The sequence below is a fragment of the Hemiscyllium ocellatum genome, chromosome 15 (genome assembly GCF_020745735.1).
Source record: "Hemiscyllium ocellatum isolate sHemOce1 chromosome 15, sHemOce1.pat.X.cur, whole genome shotgun sequence".
NCBI lineage: Eukaryota > Metazoa > Chordata > Chondrichthyes > Orectolobiformes > Hemiscylliidae > Hemiscyllium > Hemiscyllium ocellatum.
Genome location: NC_083415.1, coordinates 27494904 through 27522579, shown reverse-complemented (window position 1 = coordinate 27522579; position 27676 = coordinate 27494904). Strand labels below are relative to the sequence as shown.

The window sequence follows — 27676 nt, the reverse complement described above, 5'->3', positions numbered from 1 at the left end:
TCCATTTTCTTTAGGGGAGAGCAATTGCAGGCTCACAAAACAGAAGTTGATCATTCATTTTTCTTGATAGAATGATGAATTGTATGCAGCAAGTTAGCCTGATCTTCATGTGAATCAAAAAGGTGGTGAGTGAGTATTGATCAAAGGGAGAAGTGGAAGCTGGAGGAAAATGGGCTTCAACCATTAATAGAAAGAAAGAAAAGAGATAATTTGTGTTCTCAATCTTAAGTGAATGGATTCTAAGTGAGAATGGAAAAATCGAAAGTAGAACTTTGTTTAATACTTCATGGGCTGTAGACATGATTGACAGGGTCAGCATTTGTTGCTCATTAATAAATTGCCTGTAAAACTAAGTAGAAAAGGCAGTTAAAAGTCAACTATATTGTTTTGGGTCTGGAGTCACATTTTGGGAAGCATAAAGTCATAGAGATGTACAGCACAAAACAGACCCTGACCAGATACCGTAATCTAATCAAGTCACATTTTCCAGCACGTGGCCCATATCTCTCTAAGGAGAGGGTGAGGACTGGAGATCAGAGTTGAAGAGTGTGATGCTGGAAAATTCAGCCAGTCAGGTAGCAACTGCAGAGCAGGGGAATCAACACTTTGAGCATAAGCTCTCCAATCAGCTCCTGATGAAGAGCTTATGCTCGAAATGTTGATTCTCCTGCTGCTCGGATGCTGCCTGACCGGCTGTGCTTTTCCAGCACCACACTCTTCGACCCTTTTCTCTCTAATCTTTCCTATTCATACACTCATCCAGATATCTTTTTAAATGTTGTAATTGTACCAGCCTCTACCACATCCTCTGGCAGCTCATTCCATACAAGCACCATCCTCTGTGTAAAAAGGTTACACCTTAGGTCCCTTTTAAATTTTTTTCCCTCTCAAAGGTCAGTAGTAAACCATCAGGTGTGTTTCTTATGGTATTGTTGTAGTTACACTGAAATGACCTTTTATAATTCTAGATTTTTTATTAGTTTCATATAAATGCACTCAGCTGCATTAGGGAAACCTGAACCTTTTTTTAGGGTCTTAGTCTGGACCTCTTCATTGACAGTTCAGTAACATGTATTTCCACTATATCACCATCTTTCTCTGGATGGAGAAACCTTATATCGTAATACTCAGTAGTTTCTGAGTTAACGTGCACCTGTGATGTATTCTTAATATTTTCACATTTTGTCACTTACAGAAGCACACAATAGATAGTTGCAACCAAATTAATTTAAATGAAATGTGTTCCGTTGTTGTGAGTAAACTATATTGCCCCAAATGTGACATTTGGCAGATCCCTTGTAAACAAACAATAATCTGCAGTATATAGTTGTAGAGCAAGGCCATTGGTATTGATAGCGCGGGCGCCAAACTTCTAATATTAAATTGTCTGTAATAGAATTTAAAGGGAAAAAAAATCTATAGGTTAACTCCCAGTATGCACGAAAAGGTGAATTTCTGCAAAATGTGCACTACGATCATTTGTTTTTCAACCATAAACAAACTTCTTCATTGTCAGTTGTTTAATCAACCAGTCCAGATTACGTTTAACGAAAAAAAATCAATTTTTTTGCACTGTGACCGAGTGAACATATGCAATAAGTGCAATATAGAAAAGGAAGCTTGAATGTTTTTCTTGTCTTACAACTTTCGATTGAGGAAATATTACATCGGAAGTCTTTATGTCTCAAGCATGATGTAGAACAGCTGTAATCTCCTTCAAAATGAGAAGTGGTGCTGTCTCCTTTCGGTTGCTTAATGCTAATCGTTTAATATGATATGGTCTTTTTCTCTGACCAGGATCCCCGCCTCTACCTGACGTTAATCATAAGCGGAAATAGACAGAAATATTCGAAATGGCGATGAGCTATAAAGAGGACGCATCCCGTCGCAAAGATACAGCTGAGGATGACAAAGAAGCTTTGACATGCTCTGTTTGCTTAGAAATTTTTGAAAATCCCATGCGTGTCGAATGCAATCATGTGTAAGAAAGCATTTTGTTTTTTTTAAAAATTAAATCAGTTTGCATCGTCAGTGTTAAATTTATCGAATAACATCGAATTAAATTTAGTTTGTTGTTGAGGAGAGTTTAAATAAAAAGTTTTTAGCGAAGATTTTTCAAATGAATACTGACAGCTGCAATGTGCATAATATTCTGGGTTAAGCTTTCATGATATGCTGAGTTGTGGAGAATTTAGGCAATTGGGAGTGTTTTGGTTCCTACCCTATAAATCATAACATCAGATATTCTATTTTGATCATTGGAATGGAAAAAAAAAGTAATATGAACCGCGGTACAACTGGATAGAGCATTTCAGGTTAAATTTACAACAAAGATTTATGTGCATTGAAGTCCAGATTTTTTAAAAGTGTTTTACTGGACTCTTAAAAGATCTGAACAGACTACTTGATCTGCCTCTTCCTTCTGGTTGCTTTAGCATAGACGATCCCTCTGCAACCCTGCAAACTGGTGACTATAGCTATGGATGAACTCCCGTAATCCAAACAAAATTGTATTGTCATGTTTAATTTATTGCTGTCCTCCCAGTCTACTTATTCTTCTTAACATCTTGTTTAGGAGCTGTGCACCACTAACCTTGATTGACCATGCCTTGGATGTTTTAATTTTCCTCTTCCATCTTTACCTAGGCATTTTTAACACTAAAAAATGCTATGTTGTTTATTGTTCTTCAACCATTGTGTCACAAACATATCATCACACCGGTATTAACTTGATCTGCCTTGGAATTGAAATGTCTGTCTGTGATGTCATTACACACATCATGGTGGAATGCTGTGACACCATATTTCATATATACAACATAAACAAACAGACTATGGTCACTTACTGCATATTCTCTTTCTTTTGTAAAATTCTTGCCTCCTTTAGAATCTCTTTTATGTTCTCTTCCCCCTTAACCTCCTCCTCACTCACTCCTGATATCACTCTCCACCTTTCCTCTGTTACTCACTCCAATACTTTGCTTCCTTATGCAAACTTTGCTCTTTCTTTTATCCATTACATTTTGTTCCTGTCCATCACCTTGCGTACCTGATAGCTTTTTGAGACCTTCATGCCTCTCTCTGCCACCTCACTCGTTCAACACCTGCCTCTTTTTTTTCAGTTTGCAGCTGCATTGTCTCCATTCCTGCCTCCATGTATTGTTGCTGCCTTTCCCGTCTTTTTCCTATTTTCCATCATTAATTGCACATTTTTAAAAACAATTTGAAGAACTCATGCCCAAAAGACCTCTTGAGTCTTTACTTGACTGAAGATAGTACGATTGCACCCATTGTGTCAGAAAAACATTTTCTATTTCACACTTTTATAGAAAACAGTTGTTCAGAGGCTTTTTCAAGGGAAATCTTCAAAATGTTAGTTTTGCTGTTGACAACTGTATTAACATGTGGTTTGATGCAATATTGAGTTTGATGCAGACTGATCAAGGAATCAGTCAAGAATTTCTTAAGGCTTACATTTCAAAGTAAACACTTTATTATACCTTCATGTTAAATAGAGTCATAGAGATGTACAGCATGGAAACAGACCCTTCGGTCCAATCCGTCCATGCCGACCAGATATCCCAACCCAATCTAGTCCCACCTGCCAGCGCCCGGCCCATATCCCTCCAAACCCTTCCTATTCATATACCCATCCAAATGCCTCTGAAATGTTGCAATTGTATCAGCCTCCACCACATCCTTTGGCAGCTCATTCCATTCACGTACCACCCTCTGTGTGAAAAAGTTGCCCCTTAGGTCTCTTTTATATCTTTCCCCTCTCACCCTAAACCTATGCCCTCTAGTTCTGGACTCCCCGACCCCAGGGAAAAGACTTTGTCTATTTATCCTATCCATTCCCTTCATATTTTTGTAAACCTCTATAAGGTCACCCCTCAGCCTCCAATGCTCCAGGGAAAACAGCCCCAGCCTGTTCAGCCTCTCCCTATAGCTCAGATCCTCCAACCCTGGCAACATCCTTGTAAATTTTTTCTGAACCCTTTCAAGTTTCACAACATCTTTCCGATAGGAAGGAGACCAGAATTGCACATAATATTCCAACAGTGGCCTAACCAATGTCCTGTACAGCCAAAGCATGACCTTCCAACTCCTATATTCAATACTCTGACCAAGAAAGGAAAGCATACCAACCGCCTTCTTCACTATCCTATTTACCTGCGACTCCACTGTCAAGGAGCTATGAACCTGCACTCCAAGGTCTCTTCGTTCAGCAACAGTCCCTAGGACCTTACCATTAAGTGTATAAATCCTGCTAAGATTTGCTTTCCCAAAATGCAGCACCTCGCATTTATCTGAATTAAACTCCATCTGCCACTTCTCAGCCCATTGGCCCAACTGGTCCAGATCCTGTTGTAATCCGAGGTAATCCTCTTCGCTGTCCACTTACGCCCTCATCCAAATCATTTATGTAAATGACAAAAAGTAGAGGGCCTAGCACCAATCCTTGTGGCTATTGTTATACATGGTAAATACAGATACAGCAGACTCTGATCTTATTGTTTTATTAGGTAAAGTGTAACCCACTTTCATGTTTTCATATTTATTTGCTGTCAGTACTCTGTCTCATTCAAGAAGGTTCTAACCCTAATCGCCCTCTGGTGCTTTTACTCTGTACATCTCCATCCCCATTGCAGGGTTTTGAAATCCTGCACAATTCCAGTCAACAGAGAACTGGTGGCAAAGTCAATTTGCAGTTACAGCTAATAGTTTTGAACCAATTTGTGATTTGGGCCTAACCAGATTTAATATCAAATATATCAATCTCTCTCTTGTGTGGTTAATGCAATCCATGGTCTCCTTTTTTATTGTTAATATTTTGATTTGAAGATACTTGAATACAAGTTTTCTTTTAAGCCATATAACTTTTAAAATATGGATACTGGTTGTGGTTTCCAAAATTATATTTCTATTTTGTTTAAATGGTAGTATTGAAAGAATGGTTCTGCCACCTTCCATCAAATATTTTACGTTCAATCATTTCTAAACTTGTTTTTCATTAGATTTTGCAAGGTTTGCCTGCTTGCGTTACAGAAGGCAAAAAAACCAATTTGTGCAGTGTGTCGTTCTCCCCTAAAAGGAGGGACTAAAGCTATTGAAATTGAGAGAAAACTAGAAGTAACTGCAACAATCTGCAGTGGCTGTGGAACTCAGGTCAGTAGTACCTGCTAATGATGATGAGAGAAATGTTACATATTTTGGCTCATCCCTAACTCACGTCACTAACTTAATTTAATTTCAAAACGTTGGATACAATGTTCCACTTAAGTACAGGATTTTTTTCTATCCTACTTTTGGAGTCCAGGATACAGTAAGGTTGTACAAAAGGAATGACATCCATTTTCCCTAAGAGTACCTGCAAAGAGTGTAAGCAGTATTCCTTATTCCAAAAACTCCTCAGACTAGTATCTCTGAAACGATCGTGCAATACAACCTTGATTTGTAAAAGGAAATGTCTTTTTTAAAATAATAGCAGCAACTTATTAGTTGCTACTTTCAGATAAGTCAAAATCTTGGCCTCATACAAAAGATCTTCGTGCAAAATCACAGGTGTACTTAAGGTGAAGAACACATTAGTTATACAGTACTCTGGTTGATCTGCCCTATACTTGAGAGAGCTTCCAATGTCTGCAATATCAGAGTACCTCCTACAATGCACAGCTCTGTTTTATGTTTCCTTTTGTAAACTATTGAATAATTTAAATGCTGAGATGTGACTGAGATGTCATTCATACAGAATTTTACTGTAACAGTAATAAAGACATACTAGAATAATATTAATATGAAACACGAAAACATCATCAAGGCTATGGTACCATTTGGGTTAGCAGCTAAACAGACAATCATCCCAAAAGAATTTAATCAGTAGTCTGGCATTCAGGCCATTTACAGCAAATGGATGGACACTGTTAATAAAGGGTTTTGTTTTAAAAATAATTTGAAAAGTACACTCCGAGCATTTTCACACCCTCAGCCTGTCCAAATTGCATCACAGGTAAATGTAATGAAACCAATCATAAGTTAGCTTCTATTTGCTATAAATCTACAACTTGACTTTAACCACAAAGGCATAAATCAGAAAAGCCATGTGCAGCATGATATGTCTGACTGACTGAGCTGATATAAGGTTCAAATTGCACTTGATCTTGAAACTGCTGGGAGTATGATTTCATTCAGCAATTTTTTTGTTTATTTTATATAACTGCTGTAGCCTTTTCAAATTATTCCAATTTAGGTTTATATGAAAATGTTGCGTTCCCATAATGCAACATGCCCAAAATACCGGGAGTTTATTTCTGAAGGTGTGAAAGCATCCATGAAGGATCAACATCCCAGCCTTAGGTGACTATATTTAATTGTTTCACATTCCTCATAACTGCATCTATTTGTTTTCATTTTATAGATATCCTTTGTAGAATTAAAGTATTTGAATGAAATGTATTTTGTGTTTGCTGTTTGAATGTGGATCAGTTCTTTCACTAGTTGAAATTCCTGCTATGTCCCTTTTGGTACAGAGCAATTATGTAGACTGAGTCATGAAAAATTTTCAAGACTGACTCAAAGTAAACCAATTATTGATTTGAGCTAATGTCTGAAAAGGTGACCTTCAGACTGGAAATGTTAGTTGTGTAATATATTTTGAGCAAACATATTTGAACTTCCCAAGTGTAGAAGCTGAGAAAAAGTATTGGGGGGGGGGGGGCTGTGTTGTGTTGTAGGAGGTAGTAAAGAACCAAGGGAAGTGCGTGAGATACACTAGCAGGAAGAGAGATTAGATAACAATATGGTAATGGGATAAGTAGAGAAGATTGTGAAGCAAAGATTTTAATCTCTTCGTCACTTCAGATGCTACCTTAAAATTTTTCTCTTCATTCCAATTGTGTTCTTCACCATAATTGCATGTTTTCACATTTACTTTAGATATATCTTTCTGCCCAGCTCTTTAGGACAAAATGAATAGTGCTTTACTTTATTCTTCCATTCTTCTAAACATTGTTTTAAACTCCTTGGGCTTCCATTCACTTTCTATACTCTCATATACTTATCTCTCCTTCATTCACTGGTATTCTTCTTTCATTCTGGTGACCCACACTTTACACTGCCTACTTTTTAGGTAAAGGCTCAGCTCTGTATGTTTAATACCACATAATGGTTGGCTGTGCCTTGAGGGGTGTAAAGGCCATACGCCTGCGAACTGGTATGATCAAACTAGGGCTGAACTTGTTGGTATTTTGTTTCAAGTTTTAGGAGAAACAAAAGGCAGATAAGCAAGTATTCTGGAGAGTTTTGCAAATTAACTTTCAAAAATATCCATACTAATTTATGGGACATGTAATAGGCAAATGGAGATTTAGCACTATTAATTATGGCACATTTAGAAGGAAGTGATCAGATTGAATCGGAACGTACTCTACAAATGTGTCTCCAGATTCTAGGTGAGTACATTGGTACACTGTCTGGGAATGAATTGTTGAAAGTTCAAGAATATGACTATTTTTATTAGATTTTGGTAATTGTGAAAGGAATGCAGAATAACCTTTCTTTGATAAGAAATAGACCTACATGGTCATGTTTCCTTTTCAGCTTCCATGAGAGACTTGTGTTAGGTGTGATATTACTCTTTAACTCTATAACTTGTGTTATAATATACTTCATTCCCTGATATAAGTGGAAACAAGTTCAACAAGACTAGTTTGGAAGGTTGGAAGAGCTCAAATACAGCCAACTCCAAGAGTAATAATGAGACTGTGAGTAAATGTTGAATAGTTACATTGCCTCCATAATTAGTGTGCCAACACTGAATAAGGAATGATTTTGGCATTCTAACAAATTTATTAAAGTGTAACGCTACATTGACAGTGCTATACCTGCTGCACATCATCTATCCAGAATTATTTGATCTTAAATTAAACATTTACTCTTCTTTCACTGATTTTTTTTTTAGGAAGTAATCACAGACAAAAATGTTAGGCTTCCCTTTAATGCCTGTAATCAGCATCTTTTGTGTAAATGTGAATGTATCTCTTCTTCCCTTGGAGTGTGTATTCCAATTGAATAATTCAGCAGGTTTTATAAGCAGTAAAGGTTATTTATCTCACTTGCTTAGCCAACTTGATGCTTGTCACATACTTGGTCTCATGCATGTGCACAGACACACAGATTAAACTGAAATGAAGATGGTGCATTTTCATATTTAATTCAGTCTCTGGCTTTATGATTACCAGCCTCCCAAATTACAGGCCTGCATTTTAGAGTCAGAGTCATAGAGATGTACAGCACGGAAACAGATCCTTCAGTCCAACTGATCCATGCTGACCAGATATCCCCGCCCAATCTAGTCTCACCTGCCAGCGCCCAGCCCATATCCTTCCAAATTCTTCCTATTCATATACCCATCCAGATGCCTTTTAAATGTTGCAATTGTACTAGCCTCCTCCACTTCCTCTGGCAGCCCATTCCACACATGAACCACCCTCTGCATGAAAAAGTGCCTCTTAGGTCTCTTTTATATCTTTCCCCTCTCACCCTAATCCTATGCCCTCTAGTTCTGGATTCACCCCTGCCAGGGAATAGACCTTGTCCATTTATTCTATCCATGCCCCTCATGACTTTGTAAACCTCTATAAGGTCACCCCTCAGCCTCCAATGCTCCAGGGAAAACAGCTCCAGCTTATTCAACCTCTCCCTACAGCTCAAATTCTCCAATCCTGGCAACATCCTTGTAGATCTTTTCTTAATCCTTTCAAGTTTCACAACATCTTTCCAATAGGAAAGAGACCAAATTGCACGCAATATTCCAAAAGTGGCCTAACCAATGTCTTGTACAACCACGACATGACCTCCTAATTCCTGTACCCAATAAAGGAAAGCACAACAAATGCCACCTTCACTATCCTATCTACCTGTGACTCTACTTTCAAGGAGCTGTGAACCTGCACTCCAAGGTCACTGATCAGCAATGCTCCCTAGGACCTTACCATTTAGTGGATTAGTCCTGCTAAGATTTGCTTTGCCTTGTCGATAGTCTTACTGAGGTCGATATAGATCACATCGACCGCTCTGCCTTCATTAATCCTCTTTGTTACTACTTCAAAAAACTCAATCAAGTTTCAGAAACGTGATTTCCCTCACATGACACCATGTTGACTATCCATAATCTTTCCTTGCCTTTTCAACTACTTGTACATCCTGTCCCTCTGGATTCCCTCCAACAACTTGCCCACCACCAACGTAAAGCTTACTGGTCTATAGTTCCCTGGCTTCTCCTTACCATCTTTTATAAATGGTGGCACCACGTTAGCCAACCTCTAGTTTTCTGGCACCTCACCCGTGACTATTGATTAGATTAGCTTACTTACAGTGTGGAAACAGGCCCTTCGGCCCAACAAGTCCACACTGACCCGCCGAAGCGCAACCCACCCATACCCCTACATTTACCCCTTACCTGACACTACGGACATTTTAGCATGGCCAATTCACCTGACCCGCACATCTTTGGACTGTGAGCAAGGGGCCCAGCAATCACTTCCTTAGCTTCTCAGAGTTCAAGGGTACACCTGATTAGGTCTTGGGGATTTATCCACTTTTATGCATTTCAAAACGTCCAGCACTTCCTCCTCTGTAATATGGACATGTTTCAAAATGTTACCATCTATTTCCCTACATTCTATATCTTCCATGTCCTTTTCCATGGTAAACACTGATGCACACTACATGTTTAGTATCTTCCCCCATCTCCTGTGGCTCCACACAAAGGCTACCTTGCTGATCTTTTGAGGGGCCCTATTCTTTCCCTAGTTACCCTTTTGTCCTAATTGTATTTGTAAAAACCCTTTGGATTCTCCTTAACTCTATTTGCCAAAGCTATCTCATGTCCCCATTTTGCACTCCTGATTTACCTCTTAAGTATACTCCTACTGCCTTTATACTCTTTTAAGGATTCACATGATCCATCCTGTCGTTAGCTGACATGCGCATCCTTCTTTTTCTTAACCAAACCCTCAATTTATTTCGTCATCCAGCATTCTCTATACCTACCAGCCTTTCCTTTCACCCTAACAGGAATATACTGTCTCTGCACTCTTATTATCTCATTTCTGAAGGCTTCCCATTTTCCAAACGAAGGCATCCCTTTACCTGCAAACATCTAGCCCCCAATCAGCATTTGAAAGTTCTTGCCTAATATCATCAAAAGTGGCCTTTCTCCAATTTAGAACTTCAACTTTTTTAGATCTGGTCTATCTTTTTCCATCACTATTTTAAAACCTGTAGAATTATGGTCACTGGCCTCAAAGTGCTCCCCACTGACACCTCAGTCACCTGCCCTGCCTTACTTCCCAAGAGTAAGTCAAGTTTTACACCTTCTGTAGTAGGTATGTCCACATACTGAATCAGAAACTTTTCTTGTACATGCGTAACAAATTCCCCTCCATCTAAACCCTTAACACATGGCAGTCCCAGTCTATGTTTGGAAAGTTAAAATCCCCCTATCATAACCACCCTATTATTCTTATAGATAACTGAAATCTCCTTGTAATCAGCCCTTTCTTATTTCTCAATTGCATCCAAATAACTTCCATAGATGTATTTCCGGGAATATCCTCTCCCGGCACAGCTGTAATGCTATCCGTTATCAAAAACATCACTCCTCCTCCTCTCTTGCCTCCCTTTCTGACCTTCCTATAGCATTTGTATCCTGGAACATTTAGCTGCCAATTCTGTCCATCCCTGAGCCAAGTTTCTGTAACTGCTCTGATATCCCAGGTGCATGTTCCTAATCATGCCCTGAGTTCATCTGCCTTCGCTATTAGGCCCCTTGCATTGAAGTAAATGCAGTTTAATTATCAGTCCTACCTTGTTCTCTGTTTTGTTCCTACTGTTTGACTCACTTCTTTTCAAACCTGTACCAGTATCAGATTGATCTCTTTCCTCAGTATCTCCCTGGATCCCAAACCGCCCCACCTTACTAGTTTAAATCCTCCCGAGCAGCTCTTGCAAATCTCCCTGCCATTATATTAGTCCCCTTCCATTTCAGGTGCAAATAATCCTTCTTGCAAAGTACACTTCTATCCCAGAAGAGATTCCAATGATACAAAAATGTGAATCCTTCTCCCATTCACCAGCTCTTCAGCCATGTATTCGTCTGCTCTACACTCTTATTTCTAATCTCAGCTTGCAGCACCGGGAGTAATCCAGATATTACTACTCTCAAGAGATTGGAAGGAAGCAAAAGTGGCCTTTAGTAGAATGATATGTACTTCTTGTCGTTTGTGAGGGTTTAGGGAGAGTTTATGTGTCACTGAGGATTGTATCTTCAATAAATGTCATTGGTTGCAAATCCTATCAGATTGAATGGATTGTTTGGAGTGACACTTAGAGCAAGGGGGTGTGATGGATGGTAGTTCTAGTAAGGGAGAAAAATTGCAGATATAGTCACATAGATGCGTTAACTCTAGGAAAGGTAAGAGAGGTAGGCAGGTAGTGCAGGAGTCTTCTGTGGCTATCCCCACTTCAAACAAGTATGCTGCTTTGGAAAACATAGGGAATGATGGATTCTCAAGGAAATGTAGCAGGGTTTCTGGTTTCAAGACCATCTCTCACGCAATGAGGGGTACGCCTGGTTTCAAGAGATCGATTGTGTTCAGGGACTTCCTAGTCCAAGGCAAAGACCAACATTTCTGCGGCCAGCAGCTTTCTTCCATGGATTCACTTTTCAAAATTAAAGTGAGTATTTTGTAAAGTGAAGGGCTCACACATTGAGCTTTGATATTTGAATAACTAGAAGGTCGATTCTTAGGTGAATGTTAAAATTGGACTGATTAAACCAATTAACTGCTTGATGAATTGCTATTGGTTTCAGACTCTGGCTCAGATGGATTGGTTGAGTCCTGATGTAGTTTAAAACAATGCAATCCTTTGAACCAGTTTTAACTACATGATTGTGGGATAGCATGGTGGTGGGCAATCTAGAATGTCCACAGTTCATCTGTGGTGGCCCATTCTTAAAGAGAATTGTGGATTCCAAAGGTGGCTATGTACTTCCCTTACCAATGTCTGTATTTATTTAGATATTAACAGCAGACTTAATGTTGTCTATAGTCCAAATGCCATATGATTTGTAGCAGCCATCTTAGCTTGTTTGTTTGTATCCAATTAAAATAGTGACTGAACAATTATAATATAGCATGCCAGTACTGGACATGCTAAAATGTTTTATCAGTAATTTAATGTGCCTTTTACTTACCTAAATAAATGTTGGATTGTACCTCTCATTTTTTAGCAATGTCCCGAATCGCTTTACTTTTACCTGTCCATTCTGCAATGCTAAAAATTTGGACCAAGATAGCTTGATTGAGCATTGCAGTACAAACCACACAGGAGAATATGGAAGAATGGTAAGACTTTTTAAAACTGCTATATATAATGTAAGATAGATTAATCTAATTATTTTAATAATATCAGCAATCCCTTATTCTAAAAATATCAAATTATTCCAGAATATGACCATCCATTACAGCCATTTGTTAAAATGCTGAAATTGGAGCATTGACAGAATTATTGTGGAGGTAGTGCAACTAATCAATCCTACAGTCTCACTGGATGACACTAAATGAATTATAAAGATAGGGTAATCCTAGCTTTATTTGCTTTCACACACTTTAGCAACAGAACGTCTAAGCCTAACTGTCATGTGTCTACTACTTGCCCAGCTCAGATCAGTTTACACTGCACAAGCCAAAGATCAGATGTGGGAACATCCTGATTTTGTGTGTGGTACTATTCCTGGCAATGTATCTACCCTTCAAGATGCCAGAACGTGATATTAAGTTCTATGCAAATTTCTCTTTTCTCTGCTGGAGGAAAGGATAGGGACAAGGTATTCCTGCTTGTGACCTTTAGCAAGAACAAAGAAGACCACAACAACTGCAACAACTATTGAGGCATCTCCCTGTGAAAGATTATTTATTTATTTATTGGCCTTGTTGGATAGCAAATTTTGCCTGGATGATTTATCCTGCATCCCCAGAATGCATTTAATCCAAATCTGCTCTTAAAATCATCATCTCAGACTGTTGACAAAGGAGACTTTGTCAATCTCATCAAGGTCTTCAATCATGTGAGCAAAAGCAATTTATTTAAACTGCTAAAGAAAATTGATTCCCTATTGAAGTTGCTCACTGAAACTGTTCAGTGCAGTCTTCTATTCTGTGACAATATGATGGGTCAACATCGAATCCTTTTGAAATCCACAGTACAGTCAAATGTAATTGTGTTCTGGCACTATTGAACTCTACATATTCTTTTCTATGCTACTATCATAGTCCTTCAGGCCATGTGTAGAGACTGACTATTTGCATCCCAGAAAGCTGCTCAAATATTGTTTACCTAAGATGTAAGAGTTACTCTGTTGGAGCTGTTCTGTGCTGATGACACTGCACTATTATTCTATACTGAAGAACTTATACTGTACTGAAGCAGTAAATGGTGCATATACTCTGTCATGACAGTGAAAATTTTGGCTTCATCATCAGCATTAGGAAGATCAATATTATGGTCCAGGATATTGCTGCCGCTACCTATCAGCATTGACAATGTGGCACTGGAAGTTATTAATAACTTATTTTGAGGATGTTTTCTTTTATTGATTATGTAAAACATTGGAAGAAATAGAATTATTTGGACATTTTCTGGATTAGAAATGGTTTACTGTGTGTTTTCTTGAAAATGAAGTTGGCAGTTTTAATATGATCTAGAGTTGTACCTGCTGTTTGGAAAGTTAGTTGATTGTAGAAAAAGGCAAGTCAGCATTTAGCATGGTGAAAGATTGAGTTAATGGCCCTTATTTGTTGGAAAACCGTTTGATGTGACTCTGGGAATCTTGATTCTTATGATTGTCTAGAAATCCTTTCTGGACTTGGGTCTTTAAGACAGAGTAAGTGACGAGTAGAAAGAAACTAGGGGATTTGCAAGTAACTGCCCCCTCCAACCACCACCACTTCAGTAAGTGCTTAGCAATCTGAAAGTTTACTAGTATTAGTTTTTTCTGAATATTGTTAAAAACTTTGGGGAGTAGAATGGTAGCTACTGTCTAAAGACTCTGCTTGAGCTTGTATTCGGTCTGAACTAAGATCGACCATTGGTCTTCAGCTGTCAGTAGTTTTTTTTTGTCAACCAGAAACCCAGTGGATGCATGAGAAGTCACCACATTCAGTACTTTGCTTTTGCTTTATGCACATTTTTCTTTTGCTTCGTTTTTAAAAAGAATAATTCCCCCATTATAGAGACTGACTTTTTGTGCTATGAGTGTTTCTTGGGTCGAGATTAAGTGAATATTGTTCTAATTCCAGATTATAGATTGGATATTAACCAGCGTTTGTCACTTGTTTTAAGGAAAAAATTGATTTGTAATGAGCTGATTATTTTGAGGTCATTTGAAGAAGTCTGGTGAAAGTTTTCCTTATTCTGGAATCTGCTGCAAAGGGAATTATTTGACCATTTTGATGGTTGAATCAACATACTTATACAGTTCTGAAAAGGGCATAGAGGACTTGAAACATTTACTCTGCTTTCTGTTTCAGACCTGCTGAGTTTCTCCAGCACTTTGTTTCAGATTTTCATCATCTGCAGCTCTTTATTTTATACTTACAATAATGGTTGAGCTTGATTTTGAGCCCATTTCTCCATCGTAGCCATAACAGTTCACACAGTTAAACTTCGCAATTGCTAGCAATCTCACTTCATGCTAAAAATAAAGGTCACACCACAAAAGCTACATATATTATACCCAAGTTGGGTAAGAGCGTGAAACAACAGCAACCTGACTTGAGATCACTAAACTGAGAGTGAACTTGACACCCTCCCCTACAGTTAGGCAAGAGAAAGTGTGAACAGTTTCTAGCTTTACTGTTACAGAAGTGTCTTCATAATCTATTGGTAGGACTGGGTCACCAACTCTGAGATCCTGGAATGAGCTAATTGCATCAACACACACTTATTGGTATGTAAACACCTGTGAAAATAATATATTTCAGGTGCTTGAGATCTGAAATAAAGAACAGTGCAATAGAGAAACTCAACAGATCTGTCAGCATCTTAGAGGGAAAAGCAAGATTTGACTCTTAGAGGTCTATACACTGGAAAAGGCCCTTCAGCCTATTGAGTCTGCACTAGCCAAAAACAACCTAATCTCATTTTCCAGTACTTAGTCCATAGCCTTGTTTGTCTTGGCATCACACATGTACATCTAAATATTTCTTAAATGTTATGAAGATTTCTGCCTCTTACCAGGCCTTCAGACAATGAGTTCCAGATTCCAACCGCCCTCTGGGAGAAAAAGAAATTCTGATATCCCCTCTAAACCTTGTGCTTCTTTCCTTAAATCTATGCATTCTAGTCATTGATCCCTCCATCAAAGGGAAAAGTTATTTTTTGTCTATGTCTTTCCTAATGTTATACATCTCGATCACAACCCCCTCAGAATCCTCTGCTCCAAGAAAAACCGCCTTCTATCCTGTCTATCTTCATATCTAAAATTCTCTAGCCCAGACAAGAACCTGATAAATCTCTTCTGTACCTACTCCAGTGCAATCATATCCTTCCTATAATGTGGATTCCAGAACTGAACACCGTACTATAGAGAGAAATGACTGGTGGTGGTTTAACTTGCTGGTCACCATGCTTCAGGTGAGGGAAGAGGTTGAGCGAATCCTTCAAGGTAACCTTGGCCAGTGTGGGAATTGAGCCCACGCTGTTGGCAGTACTATGTACTGCAAATTGGTCATTCAACTGGCATTCATCAAAACCAAAAATAACTTTCAACTTGATGAGAAGAGGGCCCAGAACAGAAGCTGACAAGGGCACCAGATCTACAAACATTCACTCCCTTCAGTACTGGTGCACGGTAGCAGCAATGCATACCATCTACAAGATACACTGCAGAACTTCTGAAAAATTTCCATTCAGACGTTAATTTCCAAACCCTTAACCACTTCCATGTGGGACAACGGCAACAGATACATAGAAACTCTACCACTTGCAAGATTCCCCTCTTCCCAAACCACTCACTGCTTTACTTTGTCTTGGAACTATGTTGTGATTCCTTCACTGTCAGTGGATGGGACTCCCTTTGAACAGTACTGTGGGTCCACTCACATCAAATGGATTGTGTCAGTTTCAAGCCAGCAGGTCACCATTCATCAAGAAAAGGAGGATGGGCAAAAACGCTGGCGCAGTCAGTCAGTGATGTCTGCATCCTATTAATTTTTAACAGAAAACGGGGTCCCAGACAAACTGAAATATCACTAACGAAAAGATATGTGCGATAGTAAACCAGTGTTTTTTTTAACCAGCACAACATGGTTGAATTATTGAATTCATTGGAATTCAATTATTGGAGTGAGTTGCTATCTTGGAAAGTGTTTGACAGGGTATCACATAATAGACTAACCAAATTGAAGGATTGAAAGGACATTGGCCAAAGAATAGAAAGCAAACAGTAGTGATGAGCAATTATTTTTTCAGACAGTGTCAAGTGTCACTCAAGAATCCTTGATTTGCAGCAACTGTTTATGATATCAACAATTTGAATTTGGGTCTGTATTTAAAGTTTACATGAACTTGGAAATAGAGTTGTACGTAAGACAGTCTAACAAAGTGAGCAGATACAGTACAAACAGAAATTAGGACATGTGAAAGGTTTCAGTTTTATACAGTGAGAGACAACCTAATCTGAATGAGACAGTTTTAAAGGAGGTGCAGAAACAGAACCTGAGGAATATAATTTGAATTCCTTTGAAAGGGCTGTGGGATATTAGGTTGATGAGTTCACAAAGCAAGGAAGTTGTGCTAAACTTTTTGAAAACCATTTATAACACAGCTTGAAGTACTGGAAAATTTTGGGTGCTGTGTTTAATTTCAAGAAGGATGTCAAGCTGTTAGACTGCAGAATTGGAATGGTTCCAGGGGTTCCATATAGTTGACTAAACAATAAACATTAGAGCAGCAAAGTTTTTTTTAAAAAGGAGTGATCTGACAGGTGTTTCAGATCACGAATTTTTCAGTGTAATTGAGAAACTCTGGTAAAAGGCAGAATTAGTATCTTTGTTAAAGAGCTAGAGGTGAGATGATGAGGGAAATATTTTTAAAACATTGTTATTTGAATGAGGTAGCTAAATGGCTGGTGGAAGCAGATTCAATTGAATACAAAAGGTAACTGGAGAAGTACGGAAAGTGGAAAATTTTGCAAATCTATTAGCTATGTGAAAGAGTTAGCAGAGTTATGATGAACCAAATGGTCATTTTCTATTTTCTATCCCTGATTCAATGTACTTTGCATGTGTTCGTTTGTGGCTTTATGTTTCACTTGGAATTTGTCTTTCTATACTGCCACCATTTGCAATGTTGAAGTGATCTGATCTAAATAAAGACTAAGATTGAAAAGGATGTTTATATATTGCACAGTTAATTTGATGTTTATATAACTCCAGAATATTTACAATGGCAACAAACCTGCCTCTTTTAAAACCGCCTCTTCCCAATCTTTTCTTCACTAAGTTTTTGCATTAATGTTTAAATCTAAATCTTTTGATTCATTATGGTGCATATTTCTCAGATCCTCTCAATTATTCAATAGAATTTAAAACAATTTATATTGAGTGATTTCCATGAAATTATAGTAAATGTGATAAATATATTGTTTGCAGGCAAACCAGTAATGTTGCACTTTAACTCTCTGGAAGCCCCTGGAAGAGTAGGGACATTGGCAGCAGGGATATGATGTTGACTGAATGAAAGGAAGTGAAATAATGGTGAACAATTATCTTTCAAACAACAGGAAGATATACAGTATAGTTTCCCAAGCCTTGATACTAGAAGTGTTCTCTGATATCAATTTAATATCTAGCATTTTGGTAGGGTGCATTTAGAAAATTTTCAAATGGAACAAGACTTGGAAGTATTTTGAAATCTGAGGAGGATAGTGATAAATTTCAAGAGCATGTAGGCCAGTGGAATGGGTGGACGTTTAGCAGATGAAACAGAATACAGTGATGTGTGAAGTGATAGTATTGAAAGAAGGAATGACGAGAGGCATTGTAAAATAAAGGACAGAGGTAGGGAGGATATGTATATACAAATTATGACGTTGGCTGGACAAGTGAGAATGGGATTGTTAATAGGACTCATAGTTAATGCAGAGCATAATACTGTGGCTGCTTCAACTGTGCAATGAGTCCAGTTGTGGACACAATATTTCTTGGAGGTGGGGCGGGGGGGGGGGGTGGGTGGAGGGGAAGAAAAAAAATTTTGAAGGCATTTAAGAAGTCTGCAGAAAGGATTTATTACAGAATGGTTCCAGGGATAAGGAACTTCAATCGCATGAAGTTGGGTCCCCTGTTTGAGGGAGATTTTGATACAGGTGCTCACAATCATTTGTCTGGACAGAGTAGAAAGTGACTCTCTCCATTGAAGAAAGAATGGAGAACCAGGAAATGCAGACTTTTATTTTTGTTTTTAAGATAAATAGCAGACAATAACTCAAAGGTTATCTCAGAAAAGTCATTTTGACTACCGTGTGCAGTGTATCTGGAATGCACTGCCCAAATAGAGTGAAAACTGTCAAAGTAAGTTCACTGGTCGTACCTACATCAGAAACTGCAATGATTCAAGAATATGACGCCACCATCTCAATCGTAATTAGTAATGCTCACTTTGTCAGTGACATTCCTCCAAAGAATGATTTTAATAAAATGGTGACTTTCAAAAGAACTTCTGATAATATATCTCTTTAGATCCAGAAGCAGCCCATATCCAAACTCGGTAAGAATTAGATAACATCCAGGTTTGAGTTGACAAATGGTAAATAACAATTGAACCATATAAGCATGCGACATTTGACATAGTTTTGGGAATTCAACAGCAAAAATTCTATTATAATGGCTGATCATAATGTTTTAGAGCATTTGAATTCAACAGTTTAAAAAATCTCTATCATTGTGGCTTACAATAATTTTGACTGTGTGCCTGCTCTCTGGAAATCACAGAAGGTATCTGCTTATCTCCAAACTGTAGGAATTGTCTGGAACCATAGGTGTGTATTTTACCCTCAGCCGTTGGCAATGCTATTTGTTCCTTGGATAAGACTGTCAGCCCTAGTTATAGATCTTATTAACTGCCTCCTGTTCCTTTTAACGTAACTACCCTATTAACAAGGGTATACGAAGACCAACAATGAGAACAATACTGGATCCTATTATCAACCACCTTACCCATTAACACAAGATTGTGAATAATACAGTAACAGGCCCTTATGAACAACTTGGTATTTGTCACAGGAAGGTAGCAATCACTAGTCATTGCAAGATTGAGAAATACGTGTTTTTAACAATATAATAGCAAGATATTAAGTGGACTGCTTGCATGTAATGTTCAGAGATTCATTGAGGGGTGCCATCACAAGAAGGCTATGAGACTCCTTTGGTGTCACCCAGAATCTCTCTCTGGCTCTCCAGAAATAAAGATTTGTTTCTCTTTAAACTGAAATTTGAGTCATAGAGATGTACAGCATGGAAACAGACCCTTTGGTCCAATCTGTCCATGCCGACTAGATATCCCAACCCAATCTAGTCCCACCTGCAAGCACCCAGCCCATATCCTTCCAAACCCTTCCTATTCATAGATCCATCCAAATGCCTCTTAAATTTTGCAATTGTACCAGCCTCCACCACATCCGCTGGCATCATACATGTACACATCCATACACGTACCACCCTCTGTGTGAAAAGGTTGCCCCTTAGGTCTCTTTTATATCTTTCCCCTCTCACCCTAAACCTATGCCCTGTAGTTCAGGACTTCCCGACCACAGGGAAAAGACTTTGTCTATTTATTCTATCCATGCCCCTCATAATTTTGTAAACCTCTATAAGGTCACCCCTCAGCCTCCAACGCTCCAGGAAAAACAGCCCGAGCTTGTTCAGCCTCTCCCTGTAACTCAGATCCTCCAACCCTGGTAACATCCTTGTAAATCTTTTCTGAACCCTTTCAGGTTTCACAACATCTTTCCGATAGGAAGGAGACCAGAATTGCACGCAATATTCCAACAGTGGCCTAACCAATGTCCTGTACAGCCACAACATGACCTCCCCACTCCTGTACTCAATACTCTGACCAATAAAGGAAAGCATACCAAACTCCTCTTTCACTATCCTATCTACCTGCGTCTCCACTTTCAAGGAGCTATGAACCTGCACTCCAAGGTCTCTTTGTTCAGCAACAGTCCCTCGGACCTTACCATTAAGTATATAAATCCTGCTAAGATTGTCTTCCAGAATTAAGAGTCAACACATTGACCAACTCCATTGAGAAAGAGTCTATTTATCCCTTGACATTGAGTGACATTGCCATCTCTGAATTCTCCACTAGCAACATCCTGGAGGTTACGATGTACCAGAGATCGGACTGAACTGAACTTGATATAAGTAATGTGGCCATGAACAGGTCAGAAGCTAGGAATCATGTAGGAGCCAACTTACCACCTAACTTTCCAAACTCTATCCATCCTGTCTACCACCTGCAATGCGCAATATGATGAAACACTCCCCACTTGCCTGGATGAGTGCAGTTCCACAAATACGCCAGAAGCTTGACACTATCCAGAATAAAGCAGCCTACTTAATTAGTGTCCCATCTATTATCATCCATTCCCTCCACTGCTCAGTTGTGGCAGTGTGTACCATCTACAAGACGCACTTCAGAAATTCACATGCTCATTAGATAGCACATTCCAACCACCCACAACCATTAAAATGTACCTGGATAAAGGCAGCAGATATATGGGAACACCACCCTTGCAATTCCCCTTCCAAAAGTCACTCACTGGCCTGACTGTATTACTGTTCTTTCTCTGCCGCTGGATCAAGTGGCATTGTGGAAGTAGTGGTAGATGTAGGTAAGCTCCAACATTTAAGACATTTGGTTAAGTACGTAAATAGGAAAGGTTTGGAGGGATAAAGGACAAATTCGGCAAGTGGGACCAGTTTAGTTTGGGAATAAGATTGATGTGGACCAGTTCAACTGAAGGATCTGTTTCCTTGCTGTATGACTGACTCTACCTGCAGCCTGAGGTACCCATTCCCGTGAATGATTTTTATTTTTAGAAGTCTGGCTATAAATAGTTGGAGGGCTACAGGAAAGGGATAGGAGATTGGAACTGAGATCTCTTTCTTAAAGTCTTTGTGAGAGTTAGAATATTTTACTATTTCCTAACGAGAGCATTTGTCCATTAAGCCAATTTTCTAGCAAATTATTTTATCTCCATTATTCACTTTCTTTCCAATTTTGAGTAGATTGTAAATTCTAACAATCTTCAATCTATTCAGACTGAAGAGTGTTTTGAAACAGTTTAAAAGACGATGGGAATAGTTACTTTTGTTAGAATACTGTTCAAATCAGTATTGTGCAATTCATAACGCTTTGGTGTTTTACAATTATTTCTGCATTCCATTTGTTTTTTTTAAACCAGGTTTGTCCAATTTGTTCCTCCATGCCATGGGGTGACCCAAACTTCAAGAGTGCAAACTTGATACAACATTTGAAAATTCGTCATAAGTTTTCGTACGATACTTTTGTGGTACGTACTTTCATTTTCAGGAAACTCTAGTGTAAACACACAATCATACCTGCAAGATTTTCAGTCTGTAACCCCCCTGACTTGTCCCTTCGCAGAAGTTTCTTTCAAAGCTGTTTGAACAGTACTAATACCACTAATAACGCATAGAGGAAGCCTTTCATTCTGCAGAGTCTATAAATTCCAACCAAAAGTTTGTAGAAAAATAAATGACTGTGTATGTCTTTGCTCATCTGTATCTGCTGTTGAGAAACCTAATGCTGTTCTTTAGAAACCCAAGCCATCAAAAGGGCCGCATGTCTATCAACAATGTTTCACCAAATCTCTGAGGTAGTAATCTGGGTTTTCCTAACAATAGACCTTTTTTTTTACCCAAACTGGGTTTATTAAGTCGGTGGAGGATCATTTATTTAACTCCCGCCTCCATAAATCTGAGTGCCTCAACTAGGCTGATGTTTTTCTGCAAATAATGAATGCTGCAATGACAGAGCTAGTGTTCTTCAGATAAAATGTTAAATTAGGGCTACCAGCTGGGAGTGTGGAGTCATGTGTTCAGCCAGATTTATGCTCCAAAAAAGCCTGTGAAATGGTTGATTTTTAAAACATTCTTGAAGAATAATGACACTGATCTTCCATCCTACCCCCAATTCCAGATCATCTTGGCCCCAGCTGTTCTTGTACTTCTGACTTAACTCTCTTATTGAGAGCTTATGGCTATTGTGAAGCCTTGATATGGGATCATGATGGGAGAATGTTTGGGAAGTGCTCCATTTAAACCAAGGTTTGACCTCCAAGGCAGATGTAAAAGACCACATGGCACTATTTGATGAAGTTAAGGTACTTTCTCGTTTTCTGACCAAACTTAAACTCCTGCTAATATCACTGACATTGATGGTTAACTTTCTGTTGTAGGAAAGTTAATGCTGTAATTTACAGGCTGGGACCCACATGAGAAAGACATGAGGTCATGGAAAAGACTAGATTAACTTTTATTAATTTTCTTAATTCGGACTTCTCTCTGTTGTCAGCCTACTTGTTTGACATCCAATATTGAATGCACTGAACTTTTCTTCAACTAAATATGAAAAAGATCAAAGTCATTATTGTTCGTCTCTTACAATCCCTAACCATTTCTAATCCCTTTCCTGTCTGATAACTGTCTGATGTAAAACCAGACTGTTTTCAGCTTTGGTGTACCTGACCTTGAGCTACCGACCACATCTGCTCCATCACTATGGTTACCCATTTACACCTCTAAACTTGCCTTATTCCTCCCCTGCCACTTTTTATCTGTTTCTATATTTTAGTGCATTGTGAACTGCTGCCTCACAGCGCCAAAAGCCTGGGTTCGAATTTGACCCTGGGCAACTGTGTGTGTGGAGTTTGCACATTCTCCCCATGTCTGCATGGATTTTCTCCAGGTGCTCGGGTTTCTTCCCACAATCCAAAGATGTGCAGGTTAGGTGAATTGGTCGTGCTAAATTGCCCATAGCGTTCAGGGATGTGTAGGTTAGGTGCATTAGTCGGGGGTAAATGTAGACTAATGGGTTTTGGGTGGGATGTTCCTCGGAGGATCTGTGTGGACTTGTTGGGCCAAAGGGCCTAAATCCACACTGTAGGAATTCTATTTAAAAAAAAACTGCCCTTAGCAAACTTGAGAATCAGCCGAAACCTACTGCCTGTGTCTCAAAATGCACCAAATCTCCATTATTTGCTCACTGACTTACATGGATTCCCGGATAAACAATGCTGCTTGGCTTGTCCTTGTTTTCTGATCTCTTCTTTGTCAAACTCAAATATTCCCCACATTTTGTGCGCTCCTTAAATTTCTGTGTCTATACCTTAAGATCTTAATTGAGTATTCTTGGTTTTAATCACTTTACCTGTGGAAGCTGAAGTTACAGACCCCAAGGAGTAAAATATTCTCCCTAAATCTCTTCTCTACTTTGAAGAAGCATCTTAAAGCCTTCCATCTTTTAACCAAAGATTGGTTATCTGCCCTGTTATCTCCTAATGTAGCTTGATATCAAATATTGGTCAGTGTTTCTGTGCAGTATGTTAATGCTACTACATAAAACATAATTTGAATTTCTTTGGTTGGTTTCAAAGCCATCTTGGTTCTCAGGAAGCTGGGTCTGGTTTACAGGAATATAACCTTTTTAGAGCACATTTCTAAAGCTACAGCTCCACTACAGTGGGCATGATTTTTTTTTACATGTAACTACAATATCAATTATCAAGTTGCTTTTCAAGCACTATATAAATTTACTCTTTATTTTTCAGGATTACAGTGTTGACGAGGATGAAATGGTACAGGAAGCCATTGAACTTTCTCTGCAAGACAGAAAAATGAATTTGTAGATTAAGTACCTATTCCTGCTTTTCTCTCAAATATCAGATGAGGGACTCCATTCTAGTTACTGCTATGTAGCAGTTTAGTGTGTCGACCAATCTATCCTATGCTCTTTTTTGATTCTTTAGTTAAAACACTTGTAATGGCAATAATAATTCAGCTCTTTGTATCATAAGTCTACCATTTATCATCAGTGTGGTACTCTAGGATACAATTGGGTTGGGTAACTCTAAGATATACTAAATGTCAGATTGAGGATGATACATTTTATAACATAGGATCTCTTCAGTCTGAGGATCGTTAAAGCACTTTAATCATGTTTAAAAATAGATATATTTGCATTTTGAATAAATTCCAGCTACACTGCCTTGTTATGTAACTTGTTTCTTGTTAGTTATTTCAAACTATTGGAAAGATTAATAAAACATTAATTGGATTACAGGTAAATTGTGATTTTTCTCATCTTTTCATTGTTAACCAAAGGTCAACATTTTTCTTTCTCAAGGTCTGTGTGAAATTTTCTCGGACTGCATAGTGTTACTTGGGGGCTTTTTCATTCCTTAACTCATTACGTAATATCTCTTAATAAATAGCAATACCTTCTGTATTTCTGTGGATGTGGTACTTGGTCATGTACAGAAGCAGAATTAAAATAACTCATCAATATCCTGAATTATCAATTTTCTATTCAACTTAAAGCCACAACATACAGTGAGAGCATTAATTTCATAGACATCACAGTATTTACATTGCTGAAAGACAATAGATGTAATTTAACAAAAGTTTTGTTCAAACTAATTGGCACAGTTCTATACACTGATAAATGAAGTCACACTAATGCATATTTATTCCAAAGGAATCCACTGATTTTTGACATTTACCACCCCACAACAAAGTGGAATCGCTCTGATAAAGCCTTAAACTAGAAATTCCACAATAATATGCAAGGAATTAATTACCTCAGTGATTTAAAGTTTTCTTGGATCTAGTTGTAGTAGGGGAATAAGGGTACTCTTTGGTTGCTGGGAATTGCCTCAGGTGTAGGCTCGAGGTCCTTCATTGAAGCAGTGATGGGGGAGACAATGGGGTGAAGAGGGAGGACAGGGAAAGGGATGGTCTTTTGGGGCTCCTGGCTAGGCAGTGGTGCATCTGGTGTGTTGCTTTGGGTGTCAGGACCATGGAACGAAATGTTTGGAGTGATTGGCTTGCTGCATTGCTAAAGACACACCACCCAAAAAACAGAAGTATGGTTGGTTATTTGCCAACTGATATGGGTGAGCAGGGCAGAACACTAGCAGACCACACTGTTCAGGAGCAAAGGTTAAGAGGATGAATAAGTGATCACATAAGCAAATGGGCACCACATGCTTGAATGCGATTAGTAGATATGTAATGCACAGCATTATGACATATTTAAAATGCCAAATTAATTGAATTATAAATTTGATATAATTAATTTACAGACTTGTAATTAACTACACCGTCAATTGATTTATAGACTTGATATAACTACCACTTAGTTCATTGACTTATAGATATGATATAATCAATGGCATAGTAACAGCTTGTAGACTTGCGCAATATCGATGTAAAAAAGTATAAAGATAGTGTTGCGCAGGTATCCTGCAGAGTGAGCTTGATTGTCCTGTGTGACAGTCTTGAGTTCCTCTCCTTGCTGTAATCAATTGCTGCTAGATTAAACTGCTGTTCCTGCTGAATTTCCAAAGCTTAGAGTCTTCTTGCCTCAGAGACTGAGGTCACTCCTACACTAGTTATTTGAGTATTCCTTTTGTTAATGGTTGTTTAACTGTTATTGCCTTGTACAGGCTACCTCTTGCCCCACCTTGCAACTTCCCTTCCCACTCCTACTCTTCATGCAATAGCCTCTTCTGTCTTGTTGCTACAACTCTTGAAAACTTTTTTTTTCCCACTCCATGTCGTTTTGAACCCTCTTTTCCCCAACTCAGTATACCTGTAACCATCTCCTCCTCCGCCGCCCCCAGTCCTTTGGCATCTTCCTCATTCCTTGTCTCACCTTTTTCCATTTCCATCTACTCCTGCTGTAGTCACCTCACCCCCATCATTCCCTCTGTCTCTCGCCTCTTCGTCTCAACCTCTTGCCTCCACTGGGTAACAGTGCCCATTCCCAACAGATGGAACTGCCAGATCCAGCAAAATGAAATACTAATCTTATGCCAACCCCCTTCTCTATTTCCATGCCCCAGCTCTGGAGTTGGGGGAATCTCCATGTCTCTCCAGGATCCCAGCCCTGAGGAAAAGGCACAGACAGTCCCCTAAAGCCAACACAGAGTTTCCTTACTGCTCATTGCTTATCCAATCATGGACAAGCCAGGGAGCAAAATTCACTGATTATTGCTGCCCTTGATCTTCCAGGTGGTAAAGGTCATGGCTTTCGAAGATACTATTAAAGGAACCTGGGCTGCTCTGCATTTTGTAGCTGATACAAAATATTGCTACTGCTGCACTAGTGGGAAGTAGGTGAATGTTTTAATGTAGCAGATTGAGTGCTAATCAAGTGCTCATTCCTCGATGTGATTGAGTTTTGTGTTGGAACTGCACTAATCCAGGCAACTGGAGATTAATCAGTTGGATTCTTGACTTGTGTTTTTTTCATGATGGACAGCCTTTGAGGAATCGGTAATGCATTTCCCGCATTTTTCCCATGATCTGTCATGCCCTTTTATAGTTACAATATTTGTATGATTGATCTGACTGTCAATAGGAGCTCACAGGATGTTGATGGTGAAGATTCATAGCAATGCTGTTGAACATAAAGGGACAGTGGGTGGATTATCTTTATTGTTCAGTTGTGAACTGCTGCAGTCCCTGTGTTGAAGGTAGACCCACAATGCCATAGAGAGGAGTTTCCAGGGTTTTAGCCCAGCAATAGTGAATGAATGCTGATATATTTCTAAGTTTGGATGGTGTGTGGCTTAGAGGAAACTTGCAGATGACCATAAGACACAGGTCGCATGGCTGATTCTGCTCCGATCATGTCTCCTCAGCCATTTGATCATGGCTGATACCTTTCACAACCCCATTTTCCTGCTTTTGTCCCATTACCCTGATCCCCTTACCAAACATGACCCTATCTATCTCAGTCTTAAAGATACTCAGTGACTTTCCCTCCACACCCCTCTAGGATTTTGAATTCTGCAGATTAACCTCCTCATCTCAGTTCTAAAGATGCATCCCTTCTCTCTAAGGCTGTGCCCTCAGGTTCTATTCCATCCGACTAATGGAAATATCTTCTCTATGCCCACTCTATCCAGGCTCCTCAGTATTCTGAGAGTTTCAATGTGATCCCTGTCATCCTTCTAAACTCCATCGAGTACAGACCCAGAGTCCTCAACTTCTCCTATGGCAAGGCCTCATCCCTGGCATCTATCTTATAAGTCTGGACACTCTCCAATGCCAGCCAATCATTCCTTGGATCCCAGGCCCAAAACTGCTCTCTATTCTAAATGCCATCTGTCCAGAGTCATTATACCTCAGGAAACACCTATGCTCTAAATTCTAGCCTTCTTCAAATAAATGCTAACATTGTAATTGCCTTCCTAATTGCCAACTGAACCTACGTGTTAACATTAAGGGAATCCCGAACTAGGATTCCCAAGTCCTTTTGTGCTTCAGATTTTCGAAGCCTTTCCCCATTTAGAAAATAG

General features: G+C 39.0%; 1 protein-coding gene across 3 annotated transcripts in view; it reads left to right on the top strand.

The window, feature by feature from the left end:
• The window catches only part of rnf114 (ring finger protein 114), a 32958-nt gene extending 8588 nt beyond the window's left edge, over nt 1–24370 (top strand). For all 3 annotated transcript variants that reach the window (XM_060836010.1, XM_060836008.1, XM_060836009.1), the window contains exons 2-7: nt 1798–1981; nt 5019–5169; nt 6251–6357; nt 12296–12410; nt 21533–21640; nt 23921–24370. In XM_060836010.1, coding sequence (XP_060691993.1) covers nt 1854–1981; nt 5019–5169; nt 6251–6357; nt 12296–12410; nt 21533–21640; nt 23921–23998 — 687 coding nt within the window. In that variant the 5' untranslated portion in view covers nt 1798–1853 and the 3' untranslated portion in view covers nt 23999–24370. The remainder of the gene's footprint in view (nt 1–1797; nt 1982–5018; nt 5170–6250; nt 6358–12295; nt 12411–21532; nt 21641–23920) is intronic.
• Nucleotides 24371–27676: the final 3306 nt, after the last annotated feature.